Raw genomic sequence first — 19,130 nt, 5'->3', positions numbered from 1 at the left:
TTTAATTCCTTATTTGGGTAAAACAAATGACTAAATATTTGCCTCAATTCTCACTAGTCTCAGTTATTCCAGAATTAGATTAAAGTTCATGTAAGTTGACAATTCATTTTCTATGATGTTTTCAGTTATTATTCATCTCATCAAGAAGTGAACATAACTGAGGATCCAGAAATAAGTAAATAGCAAACTAAACTTTCTATCATTCAAAGAGTTATCATTCCTCAATTATGAACTCTACTGATTTAATTTAATGTGCATCTTAACAGCTGTGATCATTACATGGACCCATAGTACTGATGTGTACGTGTACAGGTGTGTTTGTAAGGCTTATAAGTGGTTATAATTTCCTCATTTCTTCCTGTTATTAATTCATAGATCAAAAGTAATTATTTTGGCACATTCAAATGGCACTCTCCTTCTAGAAAGCACATATAAGGATGTGATAGCATATTGCAAATGCATAGAAGAAATATAACAAGTTGAGTTGTTGTGTTAACCAGAGAAAGCTAAGATATGAAGAAAGAGGTACATATTATTTCAAAAAGAGATGGAAGTCATTAACAATGCACATTAGTACACAAATATATTGTCCAGGGAGTTCTGTGCTCAATATGTTTTTAATGACAGTCTTGGGATAAGCAAATATTAAAAGTGTTACTCTTCAACTATTCATTAATACAAGCCCTATGGACAATCCAAACAATGACAACAAAGTATAAATCAAATCACCAATTTATTCATAAAGATACAAAATAAAAATTAATATCTTAAATAAAGAAACCAAAAATGAAATTTTTAAAATTTTATTTCAATCACTTAAGAATGGGGAGTGTAAACTTTTTATACCTTAGATTTTAGGGAAGTAGACTGAGCCTCAGACCTCTGATAACTGTGCAGAGCACCTTGTCTACAACTGTTCCAGTTAATTATAGTAAGCTTGACAAAAACTAGAGTCATTTTGGAAGAGGTACCTCAATGGAGAAACTGCCTCCATCCGATTCTCTTTTGGGGAAGACTATCGGGTATTTATTTCATTGCTATGTAAGGTTCGACCCCACTATAGGAGTTGCCATCCGTAGGCTGTTCAGCCTGAGCTATAATAAAAAGAGGCAGAGCAAGGCAGAGGAAACAGGACGGTAAATAAGCAGCCCTGTTTATTTTTGTTTCTGGGTTCTTGCCTAAGTTCCTGCCATAGCTTCCAATGATAATGAATTTAACCCCATAAGCCAAGTGAACCCATTCCTTCCCCAAATTGATTTTGGCCAGTGATTTATCACAATAACAACCAAACTTAACATCTAGGTAGTGAGTGGTCCAGCAACTGAGGAAGGCATTTGTCTGGTTAATGTTAGGCAGAATGGGAGGTGGGAGGATAGCTGCCTTCACAGTGAGGAGCCACCTATCAGTGCAGTTGTTGATGTTGTTAGTGTGAAGATTCAAAATGATTTCTAGCTTCTTCAGAATAACTACTTGGTTCCCATGGGAGTTTGTTGGAGTTACTGTTTTCAGATGACTTACATGTTATTGTAGCAATGATACTTAAGATTCCCTGTCCTTTTGCAGATATGTATCTGTCAATATATCTAAATATCTACCCTCAAACCTATTCCTAATATTTTGTAGAGAGCTGTATAAGCCTCTATTACTCCTGCTCAATACTTCCTACAGAATATCCACCAGACACTCCCCTACCAAAAAAACCCCACTCCCTACCAAAAAACCCTGTCTTTCCTTGCATGCAATTGCTCTCAGTCCATTTTCCCTTAGTTTTCAGTAATACATAATGTCAGGTGAAAGACAGACTTATATATGGACATCTAAATCCTATATACCTAAATTATTCTTAATTTCATTTAGCTTAGAGGAATTCATGTGTCCTTAAAAATGTCAAATTACCAACTTTGCTTGGAAACATTTAGATGCTGGTGTACATGGCCAGAGTTACCTTGGTAAAATGATGTGTTTAACATAGATTTGATATAGACCACACTAATATCTGGAACCGGCATATTCTAACTATGTGACCAAAGCCATATTTATTTGTAATCTAGAAATGATAGTGATTTTCTTGTAGTGATTCATTGTGAAGCCACTTAAAAGTAAACCACTGGTTTCTGTACATAAAAATAGAAAACACTATGTTTGAGCCCTTGTTCACCTCTTTTGATATCAGTAACTCAATTTTCCCTTTGGTGATTAAAACCTTTGCAATATTATTTAATTTGATAGTATACTCAAGAATCCTCTGGCTTACATCAAGTAAAGCAAAAATGTTTTTTATGATAACTAAATCTTAAGCAGGAGAAACGGAAGCAGATTTATCCTCATTGTTCCCTTACGAAGACTGCTCATCACTGCTATTCATTTTTTACAAGGAGATTCATTCTTTTATTTCATAAAGTCAATTTTCATAATTTTCTTGACACTTTCTGTGAGGTTTGTTCATTTGTTCCATAGGTTTCTCCTTTCTTTCTCCCTTCTTCTCACACTCCCTTCCTTCTTTCCTTTCTTTTATTTTTTTACAGCTAATCCATTATTCAATAGTTTCTATTGATTGAAATTAAGACATGTTAAAAAGACAATAAAAGATAAATTAATTTGAGCTCCAGCAACATTCAAACTCATATATGCATCCTCTCTCTCTCTCTCTCTCTCTCTCTCTCTCTCTCACTCTCTCTCTCTTTCTCTGACACACACACACACACACACACACACACACACACACATTGTAACCTTTTGTGTTTTTCAACTAATCTGATGCTTTAATTGGTATTTTAGAAATGAAAAGTACTGATAAGGAACAAATTAGGCAACATGCAATTTTCAATAAATTTGTTTTACCTAAAGCCTTCCAAAAATCTATCTTAGAAAGTTTTTGACCTGATTTCTAATTCCAGAATATTGTCTTACAAAATTAAAATAAAAGGCACCAATAAATTAGTTATTTCCTGCTTAACAGGCTTTTATAATTATCTTTGCATAGTTAGCACACTAGTGTAACAAAACACTTTTCTTTGTTTCTGTAGTATCTGGATATATTTTTTTTTCTTTTATGTTTTTAGTAGCAATTTTGTTGAAATGAACAACAGTTTGCAATGGAACACAAATCCTAGTTTGCAATGGAAAACTACTCCTAATTTCCTCACAGAACTGGTTCCTGTTAGTTTTCAGATTAACCATCTGCACTGCTAACACTTTTTCTGCATGACACTAATTTTCTTTGTATGTTATAAAGATGAGAAATTTATAAATTATGTAGAATAATGCACACAAATATATGCATGTATATAAGCTACTGAAATGTACACTAAATTATTCAAACACCCCAAATGTGTTCACAATAACCACACTGCTTCATACTGTTTCTGATACCATTTAATGTCTTTTATCTGACAATATGAAACAATGGGAATGTCAACAGAATTTGTAGTAAATATTATCCAAGCATATTACAATATTCATATATAATTTTATAATGGAATGGTAAAAAATCCTGAAAATGTTGCATAATATTTTTTACATCCATCTTCACAGTGAATCTTAGTTAAAAAACATGATACTTCAATACATAGCTACTTTTAGCATTCTGTCTTTTGTATGTTCTATATCCTTCAGTAAATATTCTTCTGACTTCATAGTTTAGCATCAGGTTTTTATGATATAATTTAAGGTAATATAATCATTCTCTACATTATATTTGTTTAGCTTATGCAGATACTGCCATACTCAAAGCTCTATTGATGCTTTCATTCTTTCAAGGTGAACTGAGTTGTCTAGTGAACTGAGTTGCTCTGATTTGTCGCACAATTTGCTTTGTTAAAATAAAGGCATTTTTAAATAGTAGTTCTTATTTTTTATGAGATCTTGCTACTTCATCTAGATTGTAAGTTCTTAAATGTTAGAAGAAATGTTTCATTCATATTTGTTTCCTATCAGTATTTTCCCCAGAGCCATGCACAGAACAGGTTCCTAATAAATGTATGTTGAGCCATTGATCAGCCTCCTAATGCTGACATGAAGAATAAGTCTAAGTTCTCTAATTCCTAGGCTCCTTTATGGGTCTTAAAATCGTGAAAGAAAACAACAAAGTGGAGTTGCTACTGTTTTAAAAGATGATCATGTAAATGTTGTTTTTAGTTCCTCGGATGAGGGGATGAGTTGAGAGCTGTACTCAAGGTGTACAAATGCAGGAATTCAGCTGAGCCAGGAGCAGCTCTTTTTCTGCTCTAACTATGCCCAGGCCTAGGCATCATACTATCTAATCTTCTGAAAACCTGGACCTTGAAGACTTCAGCTTCCAACCTTCATCCGTTAACTTAGGCCTAGAAGTTTTCACCCTATGCTATGTACTGCTGAATAAATTCACCATTTCTAGCTCTTTCTGACCTTTCCCTTGCTGATTAAACTAAGCTGTTGTGGACAAAACTCCTCTCCAAGTTGGCTGATTCAGTTTAGTTTCTCTCTCAGCGTTTGACTGAAATATTTCGTTTGACTTCAAACTAAATCTGACAATATGTTCTAATCTTCTGGCCCCTTCTTATTCTCTTGTCTCAGTTTTTCTGCCACCTGTCTAAATAAAACTGGCAAACCCACCACTTACAGTCCTCCCCTCCTCCTCTTACCGTTACTACTTTCCCCTCTCCCCTGTGCTGCTCTTAAGTAGTGTCTCTTCCTGTGCTGTTCTTTTTTTTTTTTTAACCCTTTTAAAAATTGTTGTGGCATTTTACATTCTTAATTAAATATTTTTATATTATACATATACGTTTATATTATTACACCCATATACAATGAACTACCTGTATCAAGAAAAACAGTGACACAATCAGGAATTACATAAATGTTACATTCTTAATGTTTATGCTATTTGTATTTGACAGCCTTCCAGAAAACATCTTTCCTATCTGTGCTGTTCTTCTTAGAGTTCCGTGCATCCTATCTTAGATTCATTCTTTCAAATCTTTCTCTGATTCATCATTTTATCTGCTCTTCATTAGACATCACTTTCAAATATCAAACCTCTACTTTTTTCCATAAACTAATTTTACTTTCATTGTTTTGGATTAAAGCTAGGTATAAAAAGGTGTGTCTGTACTCCAGTCAGATGCTTCATTTTTTAAAATTAAAGGTGTGTACTATAAGCAGGCCTGTCACAGACACCTAGGAGCCCTTGATGTGATCCCTTGCCAGAGCCACCATGTTGCTGAATTAAATTTTCTCTATATGATCAGATAAATGAGACTGCAGCCTGTCCTTTCTTGATCAGCAGATGTAAGAATTTAAGGCCCATGAGAATATAAAATATACAAATTCTTTAAAAAAAATGCAAAGACATGCTTATTCTCTAATAGCTACTATTGCTTAAAGAAATAAAGAAGCACTTTCTTTCCCTCCTTGAGTTAAATACCTAATTTTGACCTTTGCATTTCAATGAAGATTTGTTTGTTCACATGTGAAAAATGGAAAGCATATAAAATGAAATATGGGATAGTTCAAATAATCTACCTGGATGAGAGGAAATCCACAGAGAGACGTAATATTTTCTAATGGTGTTATTTTGTAGACAATAACAGAGGTCTGGGTTCATATAACCTTTCCATTTGTAACTTAATTGGTACATCTTTAACAGTCAAAATGGCAATGTTATGACATCAACGCAAACACACAGTGGTTTTCTCAGCAGAGGGCAGAAGCATACAGAGAGTTACACATTGCCTGTGTTTGCTGCATTAGCAAAGTGATTTTCCTTTTGAATATGTAAGGTAAGATTCACATTGGAAGAGGATCTTAATTTTGCCTTACTAGAAGCTTGTAATTATATTTCTAGTTAGAATCCACCACATATAATAGTAAATTTTCTAAACATGAATGGCATAATTTATCTGATATTACACTTTGTTAACATTGTTTATGAACTGATATCTCAATATCTGAATGGTTTAGCACTTTCTTTCCTTTAAATTATTATAAAAAGCAAACACTGTCTATTGATATCTCAAAAACAATAGATACTTATGATCTGAAGCCATATAGTAAGGAAATCAGAGCTCACATGTTGTTTGCTTTCCTCCATGCTCCAGATAGTCACTTGTATGTAAATGTACCTGCACACATTTGTGCACAAACATAGGCACACACACACATGCACTTTAAATAAATGTGAAACAATATGAACAAAATTTGTGAAATAATAAAAGCAAGATCACAATTATGAAGACTCATTACATTCCACCACCATAATAAAGCTAATTGCCATATAGCCTTACAAAGTTTTTGTTTCCTGCTTCTTCAGAAGACTGTTGTTTACACTGTGTATGTATGTGTTGATGGGTGATTTACAGTATGAAAGTGAAGTGATCTCTTAATGAAATTACATGCTCACTTCCACACATTGTTTAATATTTTCCATTTACGGGGATGTATGTGACTACAAAATAATCTTAATGATAAATAGTAATCATGGGAGCAGGATGGATTGCTCAACAGTTAACAACACACACTGTACTTCTGTTCCAAGAACTCATGTCAGGCACCTCTCAATTTCCTGTATTTCCTGCTATACACCATCTTCTGAATTTTACAAGCACATGCACATTCACACACATACACACACACACACACACACACACACACACACACACACACACACACACATAAACACACAGGAACATAAAATAAATCCTTAGAAAGAGCCAATGTGATTGTCTATAAAATGACAAATTTAACTGACTTTTTTGACATTAAAATAAATTGTCATGAAGACATAACAATGAAAATACATAATGATAATATTTGCTTATCTTAGTCATGATTTTTATTTTTAATTTAAAAAGAAAAATGTAAAATAAAAGCACATGTTTGAACAATTTTTCCTTATTGCTGATTCACAGAGCAATATAGGGTGTCACATGATATAATGTAGACCATACAACAAATCCTAGCACTGGCTGGGAAGAGTCAATTTTTTAAAGACTGCATAAGAGGAAATACACTCAGCAAGACATTACATATGCCATTAAAGAGTATCATAAATGGATGGAAAAGACACATATATGAAATTAAATTCGGTAAAAATATGTTCCATGAATATTAGTGCTAACATTAAGAAAATAATTTAAGCAATGAAATGCTTTAAGTATTAGATTTAAGTGAAGAAGTTAATTTGATAAAATTAACACATATGTAAACAGAAGTAAATCATGTTAAATCACTTGGCACAAAGCTATCTCTCTGTGAAAAAATAATGTAAGCTTCTCCTTAACTTTCAATTCATCTTCTTTACTTTTCAAGAAAAGAAAGTAAGTTGAAAAACATTAAACAGAAAGGTTCTTTCCCTGGTAAAAGTCATGATGTTTTGAATTACATAGCCTGGAATTTGTCCTTTGGGCTACATATGTCTTTCTGAGTTAAACTTTGAACCTTACTTCACCTTCCCTAATACCAGTGATTATCCATTTCTATCTGTTTTGCTTTTCAATTCCTTTAATTTATCATATATACTTACCATTGTCTCATCCCAAGTACAATAGTCTGAAAAATGTAATTGTTTGTCAGGATAACTTCAACAAGTTTATATACAATTTATATATTTTATTCATCATAAAATAAATATAACCTATTCATTTTAAAGTGAAAATAAATTAAGATAAAGAATACCAATGAACTCTTTAGATATATCTAAATGGTCCTTTTCATTGAGACCCGAAATAATCATAAATGCCCTTCCAATACTATCAACTCCGGGAAAAGATTATGCTTTACTTCATTAAATTAAATAATTTAAGTAGAAGATTATTATCAGTAACTGAATTATGCCTACACTGAGCATGACTTGAGGGTTTGTTTTAATTAAGTTAATTAATGTGGAAAGACGCAGATCTGTGAATACCACCATTCCCTAAGAAGGAGCCCCTCAGCTGTACAAGATGGAAAAGCATTCCCTATCCATATTCTACAATTAGAGGAAATTTCATAAGTTCCCACACTTAGAAGTAATGCTACAGGCACTTAATGACTACTAAGAGAGAAAAACAGTCTCCTCCAATGACAAGCCACCTGTCAGATTATCTGATCACAAGCAGTCAACCCTATATTGTACATATGAACAATACTAAATAAACTCCGTTTGTATTCATGAATTTATACATATAAACACTAAGAGATATAAAAGAACACAGAAGCCAAGCTGAGCACAGGTAAGAATCAAGTGAGTGTGCATTAATCCTATGTGTCACTATTAATATGATTTGTCTAGCTGTCTTATGTACCCACTGTCAGGAAGGACTGAAACATGGGACTGTGAGTGAAAGTAAGCCCTTTTCTTTCAGTTGATTGTTTTAAAGATATCTTAGAACAGCAAAAGAAATTAAACTATAACAGCCATTGAGAGGGGAAATGTATTACAAACTCAAATTATATAAAACAATCCCCATATTTTCTCAAGTATACTATACCTATTATGTTCACATCTGAAGCTACATGAATTATTCATCACATCCTCATAAATACATACATATATAAAAACACACAAGCTGATCTCAGATAGGCAGATGTAGGTAGGTTCAAATGTTTACATATCATAAATGTCTTATAACTAAAGAGATTATTTGATAATATCATGTCTAGTCTAGTGATAAGAATAGTAATTTAAATTATTTGTGTACATAGATAACGTATTGTTTCTTTCTTAACAGCTAGAAGCATTAAGGCTAATAACAACATGCTGTCCACACAGAGGAATTTGAAAGATACTTTATTTAAATGACCCTTAATTTAATTAATTAACCCCTATACTGAATTAGTGAAGGTACACTGTGGTTCTTATCCTGTTGTCAGTTTTAGATTATGGCTTTGTTTAAAGTGAAAGTAGCAGTTTACCTGTTGCAAATCAGAAAAGACCATTAAATAGAAGCATGCATTTGAACACAATACTACTGACGAAAAGAGTAGGAAAGGGAAGCAACAAGCCTTTACCTCACAGGGCTGTTGGAAGAATCTGGGTCATGAGCTGCTACAGTGCCAATGATATTCCCCACCTGTGTAGCTTCGGATACCTCCATGGGGTACAGTGGTGAAGAAAACACAGGAGGCTCATCTACATCTTCCACAATTATCTTCACAGTTGTTGTGTCACTGAATGGACCCAAGCTTAGAAAGCGGGGATCAGCATCTCGATTTGCAGCTTCTATGCGCAGTGTATAACTTGTTTTGGCTTCAAAATCAAGTTCCTGTAAAGAAAGTTATTAGGGAAATTAAATTACTAATTAGATAGTCAGCAAAGCACAGCCTTTTCATTTATGAATATAAAAAACCGTAGAGGAGACTCTGCCATGGAAATGCACCAGCAGCATTCAAATGCAATAAACATTTATGCCAGTCAGAGTTCTTCCTAGTTTTCTGGATCAGACAATGGTTAAGTGATTTTGAGCTAACTTAATCCATTCTACTGCCATGTATTAGACAGCCACACATCTTCACGATGTTATCTGAATAAACAAACGTGTTCTGATTTAAAATAGGTTCTGAATTTCCAACAAGACATCAGTGTAACATTTTTGATTCATATAATCCATCTGCCTTACTCAGGAATATACATAAAAGGGAAGAAAAATCCTGTGCACATTTAAGCTCTCATTTAAAAGATCATTTGTTAAGGGGGGCTATTCTCGTATTCTGAGTTCTCAGGTGCTCAAGTAGATTTACTTAATGGCAGTATAAGTGTATTGATGGTGCTCTGACTCACATCACAGCTTATTCTTTTCCATAAAAGACCCACTGTTGCTGCTTTCTTTAATATCCCATCGTTAAGACATGCAGGATGTCTAATTTGTATGTGATTTTTCTAAGAGGACTACTGATGTTAAAATGCCACTCAAAGGCAGTCACTGGAAGCTTGCAATATTTCCAAAAATTAAATATTGTACTAAAAAACACCATCTGTGCAAAATAAGAACTATATATATGGTATGTGGGTGCTTGGAACAATAACATGTGGAAAGAGACAGTTTTTCATAGCCTCTGTTCCAATCTCATCACTGAAAAATGTTTCTGAATTCCCTACATTTAATGATGCAAAACAGAGAGACTTTAAAGTAATAAAGAACATGATAGAAACATAGACAATTCCAAAGGACATTATGCTTAGTATAAGTATTTAACAAAAAATGTATTGAAAATATAATAGTGAGAGTTGAAATGCAAATTAACCTACTGTGCTTATAGGCATATGTGTGCCTATATGTGGGTATGCAGATATTCCAAGTCATCTGCAAAAGGGTACAGAATCAACAAAAATGTATTTAAAATAATTTACATAATATAAAATATATTAAAATATGTCATATGTATAATACATAATATATCATGTATGCTACATAATATTTAATAATTATGTAGTATATATAATACTATATTACATGTAGTATATACTACATTTTACATAAATGTACCAGCACCTTTATACAAATATATATATATATATATATATATATATATATATATATATATATATATATATATGTATGTATATATATATATCACATATACATACACAATACAACATTCATCACATAATGAGATTCTGAATCCCCTCTTTGGCTAATAAAAAGGAAAAATACATAAATTGATACATAAAATTGGCTACAATAAATAACCTAGAGAAATTTTACTGACATTCTTATTAAAGATATGTCTCATACTCTAGCTGCTGCACAGATTGTTTGGTTACATGCTCTTACACTCAACACTCATTTTTTAAGCTTAGAAAAAATCTCAATAAATTCTCATTTTATTATAGCAAAAATTCCAAATAAAAGCATTGATCTTACACACAAACCACCTAAAAAATTAACTCTACCTTTGACCCAGATAATCTTAATAGCCCAATTGGGAAACAGTGAATGAAATATAGTGACATAAATTCTGTTCTTGATCACAAACAAGCAAAGCAAAACAAAACTAACTTTGCAAATACCTCCATGGAGGAAAATTAAAAGTGTATATTATAACTGAAGTTCCATACAAAAGTGCTGGATCCACAATAAGTAATGACACATATCTTTTCAGAAATACTGTATTCCTTAATGAGAAAAATTTGTGTTAGATTTTTTTATTATTATTTTATTTTGTGTATACTATAGGTGTGCTTCCAAACTCATACCATGGTGTGTTTGCTGAGATGAAGTGCCGATTCTGTGGAATTTAGTTGTTAACTTCTATCTTTACTTGGGTTCCCAGAATGAATTCAGTATCCCTCACTAACAATGAATGCTTTCTTACATACTGAGCCATCACCTCGAACCTTGACTCTTTGTCTAAAATCCAAGAGTGTTTGTAGAGTCTGAGACTCAGAGCTTTCTAGCTCTTTCTATGAATAATCAATTTTTAACACTCAGGATATGTACAGGCATGTATATTTTTGAAAGGTTCATCAGGTAATTCTGACACAAATTCTCATTTAGAAACTCCATAGATGTAGGGAACTCTTCTGGGGTCTGCACTTAAAATCCAATGCTTGTAGTGAGAATACTAAGAATAAAGAGAGAATCTCTATAAACCTGAAAGCATTTACCAACATTAGAGGACTATAATCACTTTGCAGATAACCTTGTTTTACTCTCATGTTACTTATATAAATGTTAATTCATAAGAGAAAAGTTTTTATCCTTTATTATGTTTGTATTAAACAGATTAGGTTAAAGATCAATTATCCATTTTTTTTTGCAATCCAATACAAACTTTAAACTACATTTAAGATATTTAGTCAAGCTTCCAACATTACCAAGAGGTATAACAAGTACTTCTGTGTTTAAATAAAATTTTCTCTGTCCTACAAAAGAATAACTTAGAATTTACTACAGATGTGAGTGTACTTATTTCTTACATTTTTAACCATTTCTGGAATGCAGCAACATGACGTATAGAATCTGAATGTTATACATTCACATAAAAGCAGATATATATATATATATATATATATATATATATATATATATATATATGAAGATAACCTATCTAGAGTCATTTTGAAAATAATAAAAATTTATATGAAATGTATAAATCAAGTTTCAAAGATATTGTCACAATAAGCCATGACTCCATTGTTTAAAAATTAAGTGCTATCATTAATTGTATTTTTAACGACTTGAACCTATTTTGAAAATGACATTTTAATTATGTTTTTCTTTCTTTGTATTGATATACTACTGTCTGAAACTCATATGACTAGAAATTACACAAGAAATCAGAATCACTTTGATGCTTCAAATATAAAACAATAAGGAATATTGGCCTGGGAGTCCCTGAATTATGAAGATCAAAATTAGTAAAGACACAAAGTTATCCTGGGAATTATCGGTGCTGCATTGTTATCTGTCAAGATTCTGATATCAGAGGCACATGCAGAGACAAAAGCAGCTGCTTTGCAAAATTGGTTCGCTTACTCTAAAAGAGACTTTCTAAAATTTACTGTCAACAAGGACAATAAAATTTAACATTAAAATACAGTTATATCTCAGAGCAAAGTGTGTCAATTTTAGTCATCTAGCCGGACAGTAAATGTCAGACTTTATAGGCCACATGCTCCCTGCCACAGGTGAAGGAACAGAGGCATAGTCATACACCAGTGATTATATACAGATGGACACTTATTCAAATTCTGTGTAGTTTCTGTGGAGCTCAATGCATCCTTATTTTCCAGGAACTTAAAATAAGAAAACACTGTACCAATGAGTTTTGTGAAACACACTTAGAGTGGTTTTAGAAACACTGAATAAAAAAAAAAATCTACAAGACTGTTCTCAAATGCCAGACATGTCATCTGTACAGAAGAACTGATCACTCATTTTTTTTCAATACCTTTCACTACAGTAAAAATGAGGTATGAACATGGAGTGTGCACATGCACCTGCTGTTTTCTATTTCTCCTGTAATTTCATTTTTAAATTTATGGAAAATATTTCAGAGACCATTGTCATCTTTATGGACACTCCTATAATCTTCTTGAATAAGAGATAATAGACTTTTATACCAAGAGTCATTTATGGCAAAGTAAATTTGCTCGTATTTTTATATAAGATGTATTCAAAAATTTTGAAATTATGCGTATGCATGTGTATCTGTGTGGGATAAGTGTAAGAGTATGTGCATTTTAATTCAGTTATCCAAGGAAAGAAGTGACCATCAGATTCCCCAAAACTGAAGTTAGAGGCAGGTGTGAGCAGCCCAGCGAGCATGCTAGGAAGAGATCCAGCAACTGTCGTACATGCTCTGAACCTCTGAATCATTTTTCAAGCCTCTTAGTTCATATCTTTAAAATGCATTTAAATAAATGCCATGTCAATATTTGTTTGAGGTTGATTATTTAGTCTCCTTCATGTTGGTATTTTAGCCAACGCTGTGAAATTGGGTGATGTGCATTGACACTGTCCTCGGGAGGCTGCCTATACTCAACCTGTCTATAAGCAAGAGATTCCACCGTCTTCTTGCTCTATCTGCCATGTGAAGGCACACTGAGTAGACCCATCAGAGCTAGGAAGAAGGCTCTACCAGTATTGATTCTACCTTTACTTAGGACTGCTAAGGTTTTAATGACTATATATATATATATATATATATATATATATATATATATATATATATATGTTGTTTAAACAATACTGTATTATTTTTACTATAGCAACTTGATTGGAAATATATAGTATTTTTAAGAGCTGTGAAAAGTCAATAGTGAAAAGTTCTAGAGAAAGTTGCAAAAGCCTGTATTCAAGAGACCAAAATACTCGACAAATTCATGGTGATGTAGTTTCCCCACCCATTCCCTTTCTATTACAATGGACAAAATATCTTCCAGCTTTCATAGCCATCTTGTAGTGTACATTATCATGTCTATGTACCTGTAGACATCTCACTTAAAATAGTGGTTTTCCTAAATTATTTTGAGTATTCAAAACTTATGGATACAGGATGTGGAGGCCGTTATAATTAAGCTATGGAAAGAATCACTTTACTATATTTTTGCAAGCACATATGTGTGTGTGTTATTTTATGTTTAATATTGATTACCAAGTATGCCTGTCTTGCATTCTTTAAAAATATTCCACTAAAGGCATGGAGAGATGTTTCTGTGCTTAAAACCACTTACTGTTCTTCCAGACATTTGAAGTTTAATTCCTAGCACCCATATCAGACAGCTGACAACTCTCTTAGGGAAGACACATGTACAAGGCATACACAAATGCATGAATGTAAAATAATTTTAAAATAAATAAAAATTTAAAAATGCTTCATTCAGACTTCATTTGTTTTTTATCATACATAGTTCATGTCTACCAATATCCTTCCTTCTTGGTATGATGTTTACTAAATTTATTTATTCTAAGTAAATATTGCAAATAAGTCAATGTCAATAGACAAAATAGCCTGTAATACAGTTCTCTTTTAAAGATAATTTTACTCTAGACAAACTGACTGCTCAGAATCTTCAAAGTGATCTATAATGACAGGTAAACATGCCTGCAAAAAAAAAAAACTGTACATTTTATGTAGTAATTAAGCTATTGTTGAAGTAGACCTTAAAAGCCAAACACAAGCTATTTATTATGTACAATTGTCATTACTTTTTGTTCCCTGGGTTGTGACAAGGAAGTTCTTAATGTTCTCTTCAGTTTTGATAAATGTAGACAAACTTCTTCTGGCTTCCTTTTCCTCAGATATTTTTCTTTATAAAACTGGTCATCTAAATTGTTTCTCTGGTCCTTGGATATTTAAACATTTATTTATTTGTTTATTAATTATATATTTTCAAGTTTCTGACTGCTTGTTTTTTTTTTTTAACAATCCAAAATTATCTCCTTTTAAGACACAAGAGCAAACACAATGAAATGCAGCCACCAAGATGAGAGAATCTTTCACCTCCAGTCAGTGGAAGGGTTGGTGACCAGCTTTCAAGGGTTCTTTTCAGATTGTAAAACTATCTGTTGTCATAAATAAACAAGAAAGGTGATTGTCAAGCACTAATGAGCCATGGTGCCTTATTTTCAAATTCAGTTCATTAAAAACAAAAACAAAAACAAAAATTTAAAAAACAAACTTTGTTTGCATGAGTAAACCTAAATTCAGACTGCAATTGAGCGTTGCCTATGTCTGACTTTTCTCTCTCTCTCTTGAAGAGTTCCTCTGGTCTGCTTAATTTGTCCATTGTTGCTTTTTGTGTGACAACTACAAGTAATTTTGGAAAAATGAGGGTTTGTCCTGTGGTTTTGGAATCATTAAACCTCTAACAAGTTATAAAGAAAAATGTACTCCTTATAAAAATAGTATATAAGGAATACATTGTGATTTATTTTGATGTACACTCTTGACATTGTCAATGTCACAGAGGTTTATAAGGCTCAGAATGACAAGTGTTGTCTGGAGCAGCCTGCTCTGTAGGAGGATTGGCCTTTTCATATCAGTCTTAATATGCTAGATTTGAGATTCTTAAGACAGGATAATAAAAAAAATTGAACTCAGGCAGAGATTTTTAACAAACCAATATATCTAAGGTTGAACAACTTCATAAAATATATGAAAATAAAATTTAAAAATTTAAGAGTGAGGAAAAAAAGAATAAAAAAGAAAAGAAAAGAAAAAAAGAGAAAGTGAAAACAACATCAAAAACTTTCTGTGTATGGGAATGAATTTTTAAGTCCTACAAGCCATAATTTTTCAATTAAAAACTTTCAATTAAAAAGTGCTATCAAGACCACATAAACATACAATATCAGCACTCATGTTATGTAAACACACATTGTGCTAGTATGTACATAGAGAATATTGGTGTAAACATTCTACAAACGATCCCTTGAACATAAAAAGTAAACCATTAAGTGTGGGCTCCTTTCTCCAGGAGGCTGGGCTGAGAATCTGGTCACAGAATTTTCTTCAGCCTTCTGGAGGCTAGCTGAAAAAGGCTCCATCCTGAAAACCCATCATGAAGAAGTCCTTCTGGGTCAGGAAGGAGGGCACAGGGCAGCAATGCTCAGGGAGGATTGTGACAATAAAAATCTGTGTCCCTTCCAGAGGGGGAAGGGAGCCTCTAGCTTGCAAAAGGCAGATAATCAACTGCACTTGACTAAAATAAAGACAGTCAAGAATCAAAAAACTAGATTTATTTCACCAAACTTAATGATAAAAAAAAAAAAAAAAAGACAAGGACAGGGAGCTATTGAGGGGAAAATGAAAAGTGCACTCACCAAACCTTCCTGACTCTGGGTTTTTAAACCAAGGTTACCTGAAAAGCAGGAGACACTCCCAGGACACTTCCTGGGGCTTGTCTCCAGGGCGCCTTTGATATGTTTTTCTTCAAAAAGGCAGCTTTTGACACCTTTTGTGTGGCTTATGGTCTGCAAGGAACTACCTTTTAACACATTTGGGTCTGGTGGGTTGTATCAGCAGGGGGGTCTGCTCATCTATATACCAACACTAAGTTTACCAGGAGGGAATGTCTCCTCCACCTGCAGACAAAGGCCCACAATTAAGTTGTGCAGGTAAATTATAAATAAAAACATGGTTATTAATATTGCATATATTTCTAATATTTTTAAAAGGTTACTCTTATTTCCATATATACTTAATTAACACTTTACTATTATGAATAAGGCTGCTATAGATATAACACTCCCTAATTTAATGTACTTCAAATGGATTCAATGTATATTATCTTTATTTCAATTTTCTTTCAAAGTCAATGCTTTGTATGTTTCTGATTCTTCTGTGAATGTACATGAAAGTTACTGTGGCAGTTTAAGAATGGACCCTCTAGACCCATACATTTGAATGCTTGATCCCCAGTTGTTGGAACTGTTTGAGAGGGATTAGAAATATTAGGAAGTATGGCACTGACGGAGATGGTGCTTCACTTGGAATGGACGTTGAAGTTTCCCAAGCCCATGTTACCACACCTCCCTGAACCTCAGCCTGCTACTTTCATATCAGAATGTGTGGCTCTCAGCTACTGCTTAAGCACCATGACTGTTGGCTTCTCACAGTGTTTATCATGAACTAATCCTCTAAGACTGCAGGGAAGCTTCCAATTATATGCTACATTTTGAAAGAGTGCCTTGGTCATGTTTTTGGGTTTCTGTTTGGTTGGTTGGTTGTTGGTTGGTTTTGGTTTTTCCAGATAAGGTTTCTGTGTGTAGTGTTGGCAAGTTCAGAACTTGCCTTGTAGACCAGGCTGGCCTTGAACTCATAGAGGTCTGCCTGTTTCTGCCTCCCTGAGGGCTGGGATTATGGGCATGTGTTATCACTCCCAGCAACGATGTCTTTCTTAACAGCAATAGAGAATCAACTAAAAAACATCATAAATTGAAGACATTTTCTGTTAACAAGCCAAAGCTTTAATATTATAACTATATTATTTTACCTTCTCTTTCCTCTCTTTAAACCTTCTTTTCAGTGTGTGTGTGTGTGTGTGTGTGTGTGTGTGTGTGTGTGTGATTATTGTTCACCTCATGCTTAATACAGTTTGTTGGATTACACCTATATCCCCAGGAATTTAAAAATATGAGGACTAAAGACCAATAACAAACTCAGAAACACTGCAAATTCTATGTTACTTAAATTACATGCTTTTTGTATGCCTTAATATGTGCTGGCTATTGCTTTAATAGATTTACAGTATTTACCTACTAACTACTGACAATTTATCATTTTGTGGGGTTTTACAACTTTTAAACACACCTAGAAACTACAATAAGGGCTATTTGAGTTTCTTATTCATTGTCAGATACGAAGTGACCTTGGTGCTATATAAGAATCTGTGTTCCTACAAATTCATACAAACAATCAGAATAAATTAAAACATGAAACATATTTCAAGAAGATGCAGGGGGTGGAAGAGAGAAAGACAGAAAGAGAGATAGAGATACAGAATTAGAGACAGATTCAGACAAACAGGCAAGTACATACACACAAAGAGAGAGAAGAAAGAGAGAGAGAGAGAGAGAGAGAGAGAGAGAGAGAGAGAGAGTATTTCAGATGGCATATAAAGTAAATAAAATAAGCCCATAAACTTGATATAGAAACAATTTCTGATGAGACCAAGAGAAAAAGTATGATGCCTCTTTGCATTAGTATGCACAGACATCATATATCAATTTAATCTGAGCATAGCATGCCTAGCTCAGCCTACAAAGATTTTAATGAACGCCTTTCCTCCTCCATTACATTTTGTCACCTACGTTGGTTTTCACTCCTACACAAATGTCCCACTTTGTCTTTTACATAATCTCCAACTTCTATAATAACAAATATCTACAAACTTCATGTCATAACACTGTTGCCTATACTTCAAACATTCTTTCTGGTGAGGTGGCCTTGCCAGGCCACAGAGGAAGAGGTTGAAGGCAATTCTGATGAGACCTGATAGGCTGGGGTCAGTTGGTAGGGGAGCATGGTTCCCCTTTTTGAGGACTAGGGGAGGGGAATAGAGAAGAGGGAGAGAGGGTGGGACCAGGGGGAGATAGGGAGAGGATTACAATCATGATGTAAAGTGAATAATTTTTTTAAAAAATTTAAGTTAAAAAATGCAAATGTGTTATTTAGTAATTTGAGTGTCAGGAATTTGGTTCTGAGAAAGTTGCATTCCTTCACAGAGGTAACAAAGAAGAAATTGTTCAGTTCACAAATAATAAAGGGGGAATTGGAAAAGGGGAAACCTAAACAAAATATGTTGTATGAAACATAAAATCTATTTCCTATTTACAAAAAAAACAACAGCAACAACAAAAACTAGCCAAACAAAAGGGAAAAATGGCAAAAAAAAAAAAAAAACCAGCAACAATAAAAACTAGCCAAACAAAAGGGAAATATGGTACATGAGTTACTTTTCTGTTAATGTAAGAAAATGCTTGAGATAACAATCTAAGTGAGGAAAAAGTTTCCCATGATTTCTGATGTATGAATTCATGGACATTGGGCTTTATTTCTGTGAGCCTGTGGTAAAAATGATCAATCATGTCAGAGAATATCTCAGAGTATCAGATGAAGGAGACAGAGTAAAACATCAAAACCAATATATAGTAAGGAATCTGCACCTTTTCTGGTTATGATGATTATGTCATAGTCATAATTAGTTATATAATATAATCTAG

General features: G+C 33.3%; 1 protein-coding gene across 1 annotated transcript in view; it reads right to left on the bottom strand.

The window, feature by feature from the left end:
- The window catches only part of CDH7 (cadherin 7), a gene marked incomplete at its 5' end in the record, with an annotated part of 74,983 nt that overhangs the window by 42,222 nt on the left and 13,631 nt on the right, over nucleotides 1-19,130 (bottom strand). Inside the window, one exon of the mRNA XM_084797821.1 lies at nucleotides 8,971-9,224. Within this exon, the coding sequence (XP_084653947.1) occupies nucleotides 8,971-9,224 (254 nt within the window). The remainder of the gene's footprint in view (nucleotides 1-8,970; nucleotides 9,225-19,130) is intronic.

The sequence above is a fragment of the Acomys minous genome (genome assembly GCF_964271855.1).
Source record: "Acomys minous genome assembly, chromosome: 1".
Classification (NCBI taxonomy): domain Eukaryota; kingdom Metazoa; phylum Chordata; class Mammalia; order Rodentia; family Muridae; genus Acomys; species Acomys minous.
This window is presented reverse-complemented; position numbering and strand designations above follow the sequence as displayed.